Raw genomic sequence first — 14106 nt, 5'->3', positions numbered from 1 at the left:
CAAATTACCACGTTATCTCATCCGTTTGTTTTGTAGCAAGACGGGTGAGAGGGGATTTCCTTCCATGAGAAACCCGAAAGTTTAGCTAAAATTTAAAACTCCCGTAGACATTTTAGCGCAGCATTTTACACTTCTCCAAGCGCCTCCACCCCAGGACTCCACCAGCCCCCGCCCGCGTCACGGGGCAGGGCTGGAGCCGCCCCGGGACGTTCTCCCGGCCGCGGCCCGGAAGGGCGGGCGGCAGGCAGGAAAGGAAGGAGGCCGGGCAGGAAGGGGCGGGCGCGGCAGCGGCGGCAGCAGCAGCATGGTGATCACCAGGCGGGCGGCGGCGCGGCGCCGGGAGCAGGGGCCGCGGGCCGGCGGCGGCGGCAGCCCCGGCCATGCCGATCCCGGTGCCGATCCCGGTGCCGATCCCGATGCCGCCGGTGCGGAGGTGAGCGGGGCGGGCGGGGCGCGGAGCCCGCAGGGCGGGGCCGGTGCCGGTGCCGGGCCCGCCGTGGCCGTGCCGCAGCCGGGCCTGCGGGACGGGAGCCGCCGCCGGAGCTCTTCGGGCCGTTTGGCGCTGGGAGTTAAAGGTGGCGTGTTTTACTTTGCATGACAGATGTTTTAGCCTTTCTCTGTCACTTAAGATGATACTTGGCAGATCGTACCTAGCTTTGCGATTGCTGAGAGGCCAGTTTGTTTGTAGACCTAAAATTGGTTTTGGACACCATTTTGGGACACATTTTGATAGTATTTAGTGGTTTATAGTTGGGGAAGGCTTTCAATATTTCTGAACGTTTTTTCTGGATTTGCTTCCCCTGGCAACTTGATAGAACTCTTTAGAATTAGGAGATACTTGTTTATGTTTTCTTAAAGGATGCATGTGTTTCTTCTCCTGCCCTGACCAAAATACAGTAGAGAGATAAGCAAGGGATGGTTTGATAAAGCTTCTTCCGCATAGATAGGGCTACACAGAGACATGTGTTGTCAGTTTAAGTAGATTGTTTAAAAATATTCTTAGTGATTTTTATAGCATTGTTTTTGTATAGTTATCTGTCAATACAATACATTTTTTAACTGCTTTTCTAGGTGGGATCTGCTGAAATTAGTACTCCTGTGACTAGGAAGATGACTAGAAGAACTAAGTCAGTTCTTAAGCCAGAGGTGATTCAGGAATGTCAGTTTGAAGAGTTGGAACATGCAGAAATGAAATCATATGCCAGTGATATCTCAGAGATGCAGATCACTAGGAGTGAGAACACAGCTCTTCCGTCAGCACAGTCCGTTGCTGAACCACACATTGATGGTGATGTGTCAGAAGCAGAATCAAACTGCTCTTCTGTGTCTGGTTTCCAGACACCTTTGCTTGTAAGAATAACACGGAAGCGACAAATTGTAATTCCTTATCAACCAGATTCTCCTGACAAAAAAAGACACGGCAGTGCAGCTTTTGTAAATAAGTTAAGTAGGATTCTGGATGAAGATGATGTTTCTGAAGCTGAATCTTGTTCCTCTGCTGTTTCTGGTGTCCAGATGCTTAATGTTCCCACAAGCACAAGGAGCAGACAAAGTAAAAAGAAGTTGCAGCCACACAGAGTTCATGAAGCCCAGAGTGAAGATACTTCTGATGCAGAATCATGTTGCCTAAATTCTGCTGTCGAACCATATGTCACTCCAAAACGAATTACTAGGAGCATGCAAACGAAATCACAAGCAGAAAATACAAAGCAGACTGAGGAAAAAAATAGATTTGTTTCAGAAGATGAGAATTTAATTGAGGACACTATTAAATCTGATCCCATCATAATTTCTGATTCTAGACCTACTGCAGAACCTGGCAGTGACACAGAAAATGCTTCCACCCTCATTGATGGTAATAAAGAACTCAGTTCACCTAAAAGCAAATGTGCTAATGCAGCCTCGAGTGAGGACACAGAAGAGGAGATTTTAAATGATGTGGCATCCAGTCTTACAAAAACAAAATGTAGTGACACTAAATCACCTGTGAAAGAAACAAAAAAAAATACACAGTCCGTTGAGGTAGACCATTCAGAAGCAATATGTGGCCAAATACAAGAAGATGGCAGTAAAATAAGTGCATGGAAGGGGAAATTAGATGTGTCTGTTTCTTTGACTGACTGCATGAGTCCCAAACAATTTCTAGAATCCCAAGGACAAGTAACACCAAATGAAAGTAAAAAAATTAAAGAATGTGAAAGAGCAGATGCTGAGGCAGATGCACAGCAGTCTTTCTTGTGTGATGATAAATTAAGGAAGAGTAAGCAAGCTAGTGCAGTGAGCAGCCCATCAAAGGATATGGCTGTTGCACAGACAGCTGAAAGCATTGGTAAAAGCAGGATGCACAAAATTGATGCAGACAGTGCTGACAACCAAACAAATGAGTATGATGTATCCCACAGCAGTGAAAAACCAAGCAGTGATAACAACTCTCTTGCATTGTTTCTGAGCAACAGTGAAAATGATGACTCTGAAAATAGTGATGTGGCAGATATAGATGCAGTTGGTGACAATCTGTGTTATAAAAAGTCAGATGAGAGAACTCCTTCCCTCAAAAAATCTTTAAAAAGCGATTCACTGCATGTTGAAGGTCTTTTTGTAATTGATACTGAGCCTGGCATGAGTTCCAGCCAAAAGTATTATCTGGATGATGTAGACCAAGACAGAGATGCTAAAAGTAAGCATGAGGGAGATCAAAAAGATAAAGAATCAGACTTGGAAGAGGATGAAGAGGAATTGATAGATGAAGATGAAAAAGATGATGATGATGATCTGTTGAAAAATAAGATTGATGTGTAAGTATCTTGCTAGGAATAGCTAAAGAATCTGTATTTCATTTAAGAATATGCACATTAAGTGCAGAATAAATAAGGGACTAGTCTTATCACGTATGTCATGTTGGTGCAGAAAATGGTGTTGCACATAGTATAAAATATGAATATGGTCCATAAATTTAGGTTTCGGGATTTTTTTGCATTCTGAATATAGTAGGAACAGAGCTCTGAATTTTTTTTGGCGTCTGGAGGCCTTGTATCTTAAAACAAAATGTGAAACAAGTCAGGCTGACTGAATTGGTTATTCAGGTCACAGTTTTGTTCATTTTTTTTTTCCAGTTGCAATGTAGATAACAAAAGGTCCAGTAAATTTCTTACAAGTTGCCTGATTAGATAATGCTTTTTAAACAGTTGCATATAATTTTATATGTTAGTTGTTGCTGTGCTGTGGATGTTGACTCTTCAGGTGAAACCTAGCATGGAATCAGAATAATTTAGGTGGAATGATACTTCTTGAATTCTTGTAGTCCAGCTGCTGCTAGAATCCCTTCTTATGTTTAAAGCATAATGCTCATTTAGGTTGGATAAATAAGCCTTAATCTAGTAAAAACCTTCTGGTAGACAAGAAGTCTTAGCTAAAAAAGCTTAGCCAAGCTAATGTGAAGGCATTATACAAGATCAGTCACAGTTTGATAGAAAGTTGTTAAAGGGCTTGTATTAATAAGCATTCAAACTAGAGTAAATACCTGTTGCACCTCTTTAGATATTACTATCTTTTCTGCATTGTAGTTTAGAACTTTTAAACATTCTTGTCATCAAAAACAGCCATTGTACATTGTTTGTGGATACATTCCTTTGGCTGTGTGAATGAAGCAGTGAAACAAATGTGAACATACTAAGCTTGAAATTTCAGAGAACCATCAGGGCTCTGAGCCATTGACCGTGACCTTCTGGATGCAACCATCCAACCACTTTCTTATCCAAGTTTAATGACTTTGTTCTTAGTATGGTTATACAGACAAGGACTTAAACATTCCTACAATGAGTTCTAGTTTCTTCATACTTCTTATTAAGAGTTACGGTATTTTTACCACCAATATGTTTGGTGTTCTTCTCTTTAGCTATCAAGCTTGTCAGTGTATAGAAGGATGCTAGTCATGAGTTCTTCTGGCAAGGTTAAGCAAATTAAGAAGTCAGTTAAACAGAAGATAATATCTAAGATGAGAGTCCAGCATTAGCGTTAATATGAAAAATTTGTGGAAGTGATTCCACGGGTATTTTTTAATAGTAAGTCTGATTTAATTTAATGGCATGGATCCCCTCACATCTGTCATTTCAAAATTACATAATCTAGATAGCAAGATTTAAAATCATTGCATAACTGAATCTTATTGGGAAGAATAAGAAAAATATTTTTTCTGTTCATCTTTCTCAGAGGACTGTAGAAGGCTTAGCTCTATGCATGTTACAATGTTCTAATAATTAATTATTTCTCCTTTAGTTTACGTCTTTCCAGTAGCATAGACCCTGGGTTGAATATCAAGAAGCTTGGAGGTTTATATATCAGTTTTGATGCAAAAAATCAGAAACCTGGATCGAGTGTAACTGAACCACTAAAGGTGAAGAAGAAGGACCAGGTAACATGTTTGCAATTATTCAGTTATCTATGACTATAGTAACAAGATGTTAATCTAAGAAGGTTGGTTTGTTTGATTTTAAAGAAGTATCCTTTTTATGGTTCATTCAGAACTTACATTGTTTTGACCAAAGTGTGGTTTTACGTTTGGTTGTAATGGTGAAAGTTGAAATATCCCTGACTTCAGAAACGGAAAGACAGTGCAAATTCTACCATTAACTTTTATAATAAACTAAAGTTGATTATACCTGGAGTTTTGTTTAATGATACACAAGCTTAATGTCTGCTGACAAGATATTTTATTTCAGTAAATAGAAGTCTATACCCTAGTATGGATTTAGCGGGCTTTTTTCAAAAGCACCCTTGGAAGTAAAGGGAATGTGTTATTTTTGTTGAGACTTTTCTTTGGCTCATCCATGATAGTCCTCTTTACTTCAGATTATTTGTTGTCTCACTTCCTCCAGGGCAAGTCAGCTGTTTCTGTTCTTGTCCGGTGTTCTATTTTGAAGACTGTTACTGCTCATGTATTGCATTACAACACTTGCTTAGATTCTGCATAGTTCCTTCAGAAGATTCTGTAAATACATTTAAGCTGAAAATTTGTGTCAGTGAGGTGACTCTCTAATGTTCAAAAAAATTCTTACAGCTCTTGCAGAAGAGTGTAATAACTCCAGACTTTGAAAGAAAGGAATGTGTCCCACCCTACAGGGAATCACTTCACCAGCTAAAGAAACAGCGCAGGGTAAGTGAAGAGTGGTAATGCCTCAAATAATGAAACAAGCTGTGGTAGAAAGCTGCATGCTGGGACTCTGTGCATATCCAGGCCTCACTGGAAATGGAGTGATGCACTGCAGTTCAGTGTCTTCTTTGAGCTGTCCTGTGGAAAGTCATCCTTTCAGTCACAAGCATAGTGAAGTGAATGGTTACATGCTGAGTACAAATCTGTCATGGATGCAATGCAGATAACCTCCTTTATAATAGTCATAAAATGCATGTTTCAGGGGTACATATTTACATTCTAAATGCTTTGTCTTTTGTAGGAAGGAGTTCCCTTTTCTCTTCCATCGTAATTACTGAATGCAAATTGATTGTTCTTGGTATTGCATCCTAGGCAGAGCGAGAGAAAACAACAGGTGATGGTTGGTTTGGTATGAAAGCCCCAGAAATCACAAGTGAACTGAAAAATGATCTTAAAGTTTTGAAGATGAGAGCTTCATTGGACCCTAAGCATTTCTATAAGAAGAATGATAGAGATGGTCTCCCCAAGTACTTCCAGGTAAGGAAGCAGCAGAAAGTGGCATTGTACTGCTGAAGTTATGAACAGCTGTTCAAGGACACCTAATAAGATTCCTACTTTGTAGGTAGCTTCTATGTTGATTTAATTTCATATCTTAATTATTAAAATGTTTTGATTACTTGGCTAGAGTTTGCAACTGTTTAACTTTGTGTTCCATATGTATATATGCTGTTGATGTTCTTAGCTTTGGCTGATCTCATAGAAGTGAACAAATATCTTATGGAATCCAGATTTTGAACCGTCAGAGGACTAGATTTTCACTGCTTTTTTGGAGTACTGGCCTTTCTAAACAAGTGTGTAGAACGTAATTGGCTTTTATTTTCTTATTAGCTAATACAGTTTAAATGGAGACAGCTACCTTTGTGATAAGCTGAAATTTTTGCTGCTTGTAGCTCTCAGCTTTGAAACTGTTTGTACCAACAAAGAAATTACTGTGGAAGCTGTAGCAATAGGCCTCCAGAAACTTTAAATAGTTAGCATGCTTGAGGAAATGTTTTCATTTCTCAAAACATTACTTCACTCTGAAGTGTCAAGGGTGTTGTAGGTTGTGAAATTAGAGAAACTTAAACTGAAGCATTCCACATAATTAGATCCATGCAGGTTTATTTTCACTGCCTGAAACATGTTTGAGGCATGTTTCATCATGCCAACCTGAGCTATGAGAGCTGACTGACATGCTATTTGGAAAAAATGTGATGTGTTTCAGGATAAGCCCTTGTATAGAGATGTGTAGCCCTAATATAGCTGCTATGTAGTCATCTAGCAAAACCACCGGGATGAGAGACAGGAAAAGGTTTAAGGTGGTTATAAAGCTTTCTTATCCCTTATGTTTAAAATGTTTAAAAGTTCAGAACTTTAATGAAGTGTTGATACAGCAGTCCAGCATTGAAAACTGTACAGTCTTAAAGCTCAGGCCTTCTTCTCTGCACTACACAAGGAGACCAAAAGGGACTCTGCATACAAAACATGACTTATTTTGGTTTTTTGCACTTTTATTAAGGAACTGTCATTCTCATCTGCTCATCTGCTCTGTAGGTGTCTTCACACTTGTTGCTGGGAAATTTAAAAACAAAAACAAAAAAACATCTTACTTCATGTACAGTAAGCATGTTTTCATTTTTGTTTCCTAGGTTGGAACTGTAGTTGATTCTCCCATAGACTTTTACCACAGTCGAATCCCTAAGAAACAGAGGAAGAGAACAATTGTGGAGGAGCTGCTTGCAGATTCAGAGTTCAGAAGGTATTTAAAAGTAGTTCTGTAATTCTAATATCCCATGTAAAAGAGGAGTATTTTTAACTGTAGCCTTTTTTTGTTTTATTCAGCTTGTAGGGTGGTTTTCTTATACTTAAAAGAAAAATTTTTAGTCTTTTAGCATTTCCATAATACTGCCATTTAGAAGGGGGATAATTAGACTGAGACAATATATATTTCATCTTCATTAAAGGGTTTTATCCAACTTCAGTCATCAATATTAGCAACCACTCTTAAAGACTGATTATTTTTTCTTGGCTTGATTGACAGAAAAGAGCAGCTTGTAATTCTGTGAATATTGATATTTCATTTTATAAATATGTCAGTCTATCACCTGTCATGGGAATCAAAATTTTGCTAGAAGACTTGAAGATTAGGATTTGATTAATTAAAGTCTGCATAGCCTACAGTTTTTGGAGTAGATAATTTAGTTGGTCCATTTTGGTATTGGTTATTACATGATGTTAATATTCGTTTTTCACATAATGACATGTTATCTTTGAAGTGATACATGATTTGGGATTATAGAGTTAATTTTGTCTAGTAAATTTAACTATAATGTTGGGAAGTTACTGTATCTATTTCTTAAGTGGTTTTATGGTTTGACCTGATTTCTTAGGTATTTATTATAAAGTAGTTTTAATAATTAATGTATTTGAAATTTCATTAGTTAATTTATGTTGTGGCTAATTAAGGGCTTTAATCATATCCTTCAGCATTAGTGCAGATATTTGTCAGATTTTGGTGTTGCATTTAAAGCCTCAGCACTACTCAGTGTGCAGTGTCTGTGGTACTCAGTGCAGGTACATAAAGGTCTGTTAGAGGAGTTAGCAACTCACATCAGCAATTGCTCTGCTCGTTGTTGAGTATTCACCTCATCTCAGTTTTCTGTCTGGAGTAGAGTAAGGTTTATTATCTTGAGTGTGGTGTGCAGGCACTATAAAAGTGGGTGTAATTTCTTCATGGTATTGTGGAAATGGTTGAGTCTTCCCCTTATGAGCAGTAGCAGTGTTTCAGCAAACTGTTCAAAATGTGACTGCATGTGCAATGAAGACCGCCCCCAACCAAAATTAATTACAAAATTCAATAGAATTTACTTCCAATGCAAATTTACCTGCACTTATCCTTGATCCAACTGCTGATTTCCCTTGATTTTACACTTACACATAAGTAAAAGAAACTGATTCAGAAAACATGAGAAAATTCAGTTTGGCAAATAACTTGCATAGAGTACTGTCCATGTTATCTTTTCCTGAACTTTGGTGTGCCATGCTTAAAAGTAAATTATCTATTTTGTTCAGATATAATAAAAAGAAGTATCAGGAGATCATGAGTGAAAAAGCAGCTTTTGCAGCAGGGAAGAGGAATCGGAAGAAGAAGAAATTTCACAATTAAGAATTGAAGAAAAATACCAAGCTGGAACAACTTACTTGTTATAAAACTTTCTTACAGAATGCTTTGGTTGTGGTGTTTTGTTTGGTTTCTTTTAAGATTGCAGGTAATTTGCAAATTGAGGTTTAGGGCAATTCTTGCCATGAGAGTAAAGCTAGGAAACTTTAGGTATCTCACTTGAAATTAATTTAGATTTTAAAATTTCTATTTATTTTAATTAATATTTATGTAAAGAGATAATTATATGAATGCATATTATTGAATCTGAGTACAAAATTCAGCTTCAGAGATTGTGGTCTTCTCAGGCTTCAGACTTAACATTAATTAATTAGTAAATTCAGTTTAAAGTATATATGTAATTCACCTTGGCACATATTGTGTGTTAGATTATATTTTTCCATTACTTGTCAGAGGTGCTGCTGCCCAAAACTGTAATGGAAGGTATTGAAAAATGGTTTGGTTGTGAAGGGTTTATTTAAACACTGACCATAACGGTATAGAGAATGTCTTGGAGTTCTGTGCCTACACATATACTTTTATATTTATGTGTGTATATATTATTTTTATATATATATAATTTATATATATAATAATAATATATATAATATATATAATTTAGAAAATACAAAATACATATTAATAAATAAGTAATACTTATATGTAAATTTGAACAATCATATTTTACCTTTATTAATTTTCACCATTTCATTATTGTTTAATGATATTTTTGGAAATAACATTGGCACCCATTATGTAGGGTGTGTTGTGCAGATTCTGTCTGTTAGCTGACCTGGAATAGCTCAAGGTGAACGAATAGAGTGAGTCTGGAAGGCCTCTGCTGCCATTGCAGAACCAGAGATGTCATTGGTTCAGTACCCCTTCAGTCACAGTTTATGACCTTTTGTGAGTGTCAGAACTGCTGCATTGTTTGTTTGGTTTTTAACTACCTGGTCATTGTTGCTGTTAGAAATTAGTGTAATTTGGTTACTGCTCCAAGGTAGCAAAAAAGATGGATAATAGAAGAAATTAAAGTGGCACTGCATTATCTCAGATGGATTGGGTGAATAGGATGTAGAAGTCACTATCAGAGGACCAGTGGTTGATTGTTTCCTTACCACAAGAACACTGAAGCTTACAGGTTGCAGATCTTAAACAAGAAGTGCTTAACTATGTTCTTGACTAATGTTTAACCATCTAGTTTTCTACTGAGAAGTAGTTTTTTTAAGGATTAGTTATTTATGCTGAAATGAGCATTGTGGTATGTATTAACCACCAACTGATGCTTGAAAGAAATTTTCCTCAGATCCTTTGGGGTGTTTTTTACCATTCCAACGTTGTCCATAATGTTTTACTACTAGAAACAGACTAGGAATGTAGAGTCCTTAAAAAGTCTTTACAGCCTGGAGATAAATGGTGTCAAAGTAAAGTGAATTCGTTGGGAAATATTAAACAAGTACAAGTAGAACCACCTGTCCCCAGGTCTCAGTTAATATACATAGCCTATTTTAATGCAATTATATTTATGCCAATATCTCAATTCCCAGTAAATTATAAGAAAGCCAATAAAAACAACTATGGTGTTTTGTTCTCTGGCTGAGATGTGGAAGCACAAAGAAATTAATACTGAACACTGAGAAGAAAACAAGGCGCCACAGTAGTTGTCATTCTGTTGTATCCTGGGGTGTTCCAAAGGCAACTTTGGAAAGGCAGCATGTGAGTTTGAAAGACTTTAAAAGAGAAACGCAGGCTGTGGTGTTACACAGCAAGCAACAACTCTGTGCCTGTTGCTCGGGCTGCTCAATACCTGCAGAAGTTACTTCATGTGCAGAAAGGGATTTGGCTTGGCTCTATCCTTTCCCTTCCTTTGATTTTTCTGATCCGTTCTGTTTGTCCCGGCCTGTGCCCAGCAAGTGCCCATGTTGCAGGGGGGTGAGATGTGCGGAGCGTTCCCAGGGCTGCAGGGTGGCACTTGCAGTTGTGTTGGCCAGCTTTGCCTGAGCTCCTGCCTCAGTTCAGCCTGTGTTAGATGCGGCACTGAGCACCTTTCCTTAACACCAGTTTACATTAAAGCACACAGACCGACTTTGAAATTGACATAAAGGTGAAGGTGCTGGAGAGATTAAAAACCCATATGCACCATGTGGTTGCCTGTGGTAATTAGATTACTCTGGAAACAAGTAAAAACTGTCATGAAGTTTTGCCTATCAGTTATAAGTAGTATTTTCTTTTAATGGCAGAAATATTTGTGCTAATTTGTATTTCTGGCTTTACTGACTGTGATGGTTAATGTGCCTGATGGTGTGGTTCATTTGCAGATTTTCCTTCATTGCTTTTAAATAAGCAGAATTACAGTTGGAAAGTCACACCTGCAGGATTAAAAATAATTTATCAAGAAAACCTCACAAATGTAATAATTCAGGAATAATGAGGCCAATTAATTTATTCCATTCTGAGCAAAATCAAGGTGGTTTGTTTATTGCTGCTACTGTTTTGTTTTACCACCTAATTTGATTGCTGTAATTAAAATGGCTCTTCACCTTCTGTCTGTCGCTAAATCAGAAAATACGGTGTTAATTCCGATTTGTGCAGTTTCTGGGCTTGTTTCGTTATTCGAAAGTAACCCCAGATGTATCACGGTGACCGATCGTAACTGAAATGTCTCCAAGAAAGACGAAGTCTTAGTTTTTCAAGTGAAATTACTTTCCGCAGACAGTGCTGGAAGCGTAGCGGCCCCACGGGGCTGCCTGTCGGTTGTGACCGCTCTGGGGGAGCTCGGGCCAGGGAGCAGGAGCAGAGCCCCTCTGCCGCTGCCTGAGGGCGGCAGGATAAGGGAGCAGAGCCCCTCTGCCGCTGCCTGAGGGCGGCAGGATAAGGGAGCAGAGCCCCTCTGCCGCTGCCTGAGGGCGGCAGGATAAGGGAGCAGAGCCCCTCTGCCGCTGCCTGAGGGCGGCAGGAGAAGGAGAGCAGAGCCCCTCTGCCGCTGCCTGAGGGCGGCAGGAGAAGGAGAGCAGAGCCCTTCTGCCGCTGCCTGAGGGCGGCAGGAGAAGGAGAGCAGAGCCCTTCTGCCGCTGCCTGAGGGCGGCAGGAGGAGGAGAGCAGAGCCCTTCTGCCGCTGCCTGGGGGCGGCAGGATAAGGGAGCAGAGCCCCTCTGCCGCTGCCTGAGGGCGGCGGGGCCGGGAGAAGAAGGAGAGCAGAGCCCTTCTGCCGCTGCCTGAGGGCGGCGGGGCCGGGAGCAGAAGCAGAGCAGAGCCCTTCTCTTGCTCCGCCTTCTCGCTGGCGGTGAGGAAGATTCGTGTCGCCGGGCCGAGCGGACACGGCAGGTCCGGCCGATGGCTGCTGTCGCCGCCCGCTTCCAGCGTTCCCCAGACCGGCAGGCACGGCGGAAGGCGGGCCCGGAAAGCTTCGCTGACGGGAGAAGGCCAGGCTGGCAAACCGGATACCTGCGCCGGTAAGGGACAGGAGAGCGTGGGGGAAAGATTTCCGCCCAAAAGGCGTAGAGGGCGGGGGAAATTTATAGAATAAAATTTAAAATTAAAAAAAAAAAAAAAAAAAAGAGAAGACACGACTCCGCCGGGACTCGAACCCGGAACCTTTGAATCCCTTCAACCCTCTAGAAGTCCAATGCGCTATCCATTGCGCCACGGAGCCACCTGTTGGAATCTCCACACACCGTCCATAGAGCCTGCGCGCGCCTTCACGCGTTAGCCCCGACCACTTTTAATTTTTTCTTGGTTTTCAATTTTATTTTTCTTAACCAGCACGAACAGGGTTTGCCGTACACGGTGCTGCACAAGCGAGTGTCGCGGCAGCCCCTGCGCGCCGCCTGAGCGCTGCCCGCGGCCCGGGTAGGGCCCACGGCTTCCTGCGCAGCGCTCGCCACCGGGCTGCGCCCTCATTTCTTAACGAAGACCGACTTAATCAGTGATCAGTATAAAATATTTGTTGTCATACCACTCTGGCGTTTCCGGTATTGATCCTTCTGCTCGAGGGACATAATTACAATCCACAAGTGGCCGTGTATTGAGGAACTCCTCCAGACGTCCGTAAAAGCTCAGTGGCACTGCCCTCCTCCATGGATTCAGAAAGAGAAGATTTTTCCATAAAAGCTGTAATTGTAGCCTGAAACAAGTCCGCGATACTGTTTTAAAAATAATGAATAGGTGTAATAAAACCCCCAAGAGACAGGAGTATGAGGTATTCCTTCCTTAAGCTGCCCTCCAGTACGCTGCAAGGGGAGCCCGCGGCCTGCTGCTGCTCGGGGCGGGCCGCGGGGCTGCCGGCCACGGCCCCGGGAGGGCTCCGGCAGCGGGGCCTGCGCAGCAAAACTGTCTGAGAATCTCCTGCTGCACTTCATCATAATTTAAAAGTACAGGTAACCATAAGAGTATGTAAAAATTTTAGCATGCCCTAAAATCTGAGGGACAAGGAAACTAATCACACCGATGTAAAATAAACTGACTCGGGTCCACAATCCCCGAGGTATTGATTGCGTCCGGGGCTGAGATACCGAGTGTAATGAATAACCGAGGTACCTCAGGCACTCCGGCAGTGTCCTGTGATTCCCCGGCAGCCGGCTGCTGCACCTGTGGCCAGCAGTGAGCCAGAGCTCTTGAGCTGCCCGGTGACTGGCTGGCTCCTGCAATACTGCCCAGAAAAGGAGGTTGCTGGAAGGCTTCGGCAGTTCAGCAAGTACCAAACTGGAGGTACAACCCCCAAGCTAACAGACTGTTGTTGAGCCAGAACATTTGTAAACAAACTGAGAATCACAACCTGTATAAGATTCAGAGCAGATCTGGTTGAATTTGCAAGCTCTGGGTCTTGCCACAATTGTTCTGTTATGGACAGAACTCTTCACAGTGCTCCTGGTAAAGGAATGCAAATCTGGAAAATTTGACTCCATAAAGCCCTGTACTGCAGAAAAGAAACAGAGTTCTTGCTTTTAAGAGTTGAGTTGATCTTCAGAATAAGCTTAAATTCATGTTTGTGCAATTCAAATAAACCTCTTGTAAGTAACTAAGAATCACTATAAATATCTTGGAGTTTGTGGACACTTGGGCATATTCATTGTGGGGTGCAGTGTGTGTTGTGCCTCACCAGTGTGATCTGGTAGCAGGGCACCTTTGGGCAGCATGGCACTAAGTGGCTGCGGATAGTGAAGAACCATTCTTTTTTGTCACAAGGCTGGTTCTGAGACTCGTATTTTCGTTGTGGATAGTTGGTTTATAAAGGTAGATAAAGGCCGGAAGTTCATGCGGGAAGACTGACTAGGGAAACGTTTGAAATTTTTCTAGAAATGTTTCAAAATACTCGAGTAGTTTGCTTTTTTATTCTGTGAATGTAGTCCCGGTGCAAAGTCCACCTTTGCGTTTGGGCAGCAGATGGAGCTGCTGCATGAGAAACAGAGCAGCTCACGGGTCATGAACTTATTGAATGTGGTCCTGGGCAAAAACGGCCGATCTGATGAACCTTTGTTGGCGTGTGTACCCAGATCAGTCCTTTGGACTTTCCCTCTTCGGGGACTGTCTGGAGTCCACTTTTGTTTCAAGCTGGCTGTCATTTCAGCTCCTCTTCAAATTCATGTTCTTTATCAAGGAGCAGAAGTTACTTGGAATAGAGTTGTGCTGGGTTTGGTTACTGGCACTCAGAAATTTTGCTGAGCTCAACAATGTGCCATTTTGCTAATTTTTAAAGGGAGGAGAAACTGAGGTAGAAATACCTTGACACATGACAGGAAATGCATCGATGGAGGCAAAA

The 14106-nt window shown here is 41.3% G+C and overlaps 2 protein-coding genes and 1 non-coding gene across 4 annotated transcripts in view; 2 read left to right on the top strand and 1 right to left on the bottom strand.

Moving 5' to 3' along the window:
* The first annotated feature begins 240 nt into the window (after positions 1-240).
* DNTTIP2 (deoxynucleotidyltransferase terminal interacting protein 2) lies at positions 241-8413 on the top strand. Its single transcript, XM_012575168.5, has 7 exons — positions 241-433; positions 1072-2795; positions 4276-4411; positions 5057-5152; positions 5522-5686; positions 6838-6947; positions 8261-8413. The coding sequence occupies exons 1-7, from the start codon at positions 305-307 to the stop codon at positions 8352-8354; spliced, it is 2454 nt and encodes an 817-aa protein (XP_012430622.5). The 5' UTR covers positions 241-304; the 3' UTR covers positions 8355-8413.
* Positions 8414-11676: 3263 nt separating this feature from the next.
* Positions 11677-14106, top strand: part of BCAR3 (BCAR3 adaptor protein, NSP family member) — a 95225-nt gene continuing 92795 nt past the window's right edge. For both annotated transcript variants that reach the window (XM_030279179.4, XM_072932509.1), the window contains exon 1: positions 11677-11800. The gene's annotated coding sequence lies outside the window, so the exon portion shown is untranslated. The remainder of the gene's footprint in view (positions 11801-14106) is intronic.
* Positions 11915-12000, bottom strand: TRNAR-UCU (transfer RNA arginine (anticodon UCU)). Its single transcript is given in 2 exon segments — positions 11915-11950; positions 11964-12000. It is a non-coding gene; the product is annotated as a tRNA-Arg (tRNA).

Source organism: Taeniopygia guttata, chromosome 8, assembly GCF_048771995.1.
Source record: "Taeniopygia guttata chromosome 8, bTaeGut7.mat, whole genome shotgun sequence".
In the NCBI taxonomy this organism is placed as follows: domain Eukaryota; kingdom Metazoa; phylum Chordata; class Aves; order Passeriformes; family Estrildidae; genus Taeniopygia; species Taeniopygia guttata.
The sequence above is the reverse complement of the archived record's forward strand: the minus strand, read 5'-3'. Positions and strand labels throughout refer to the sequence as shown.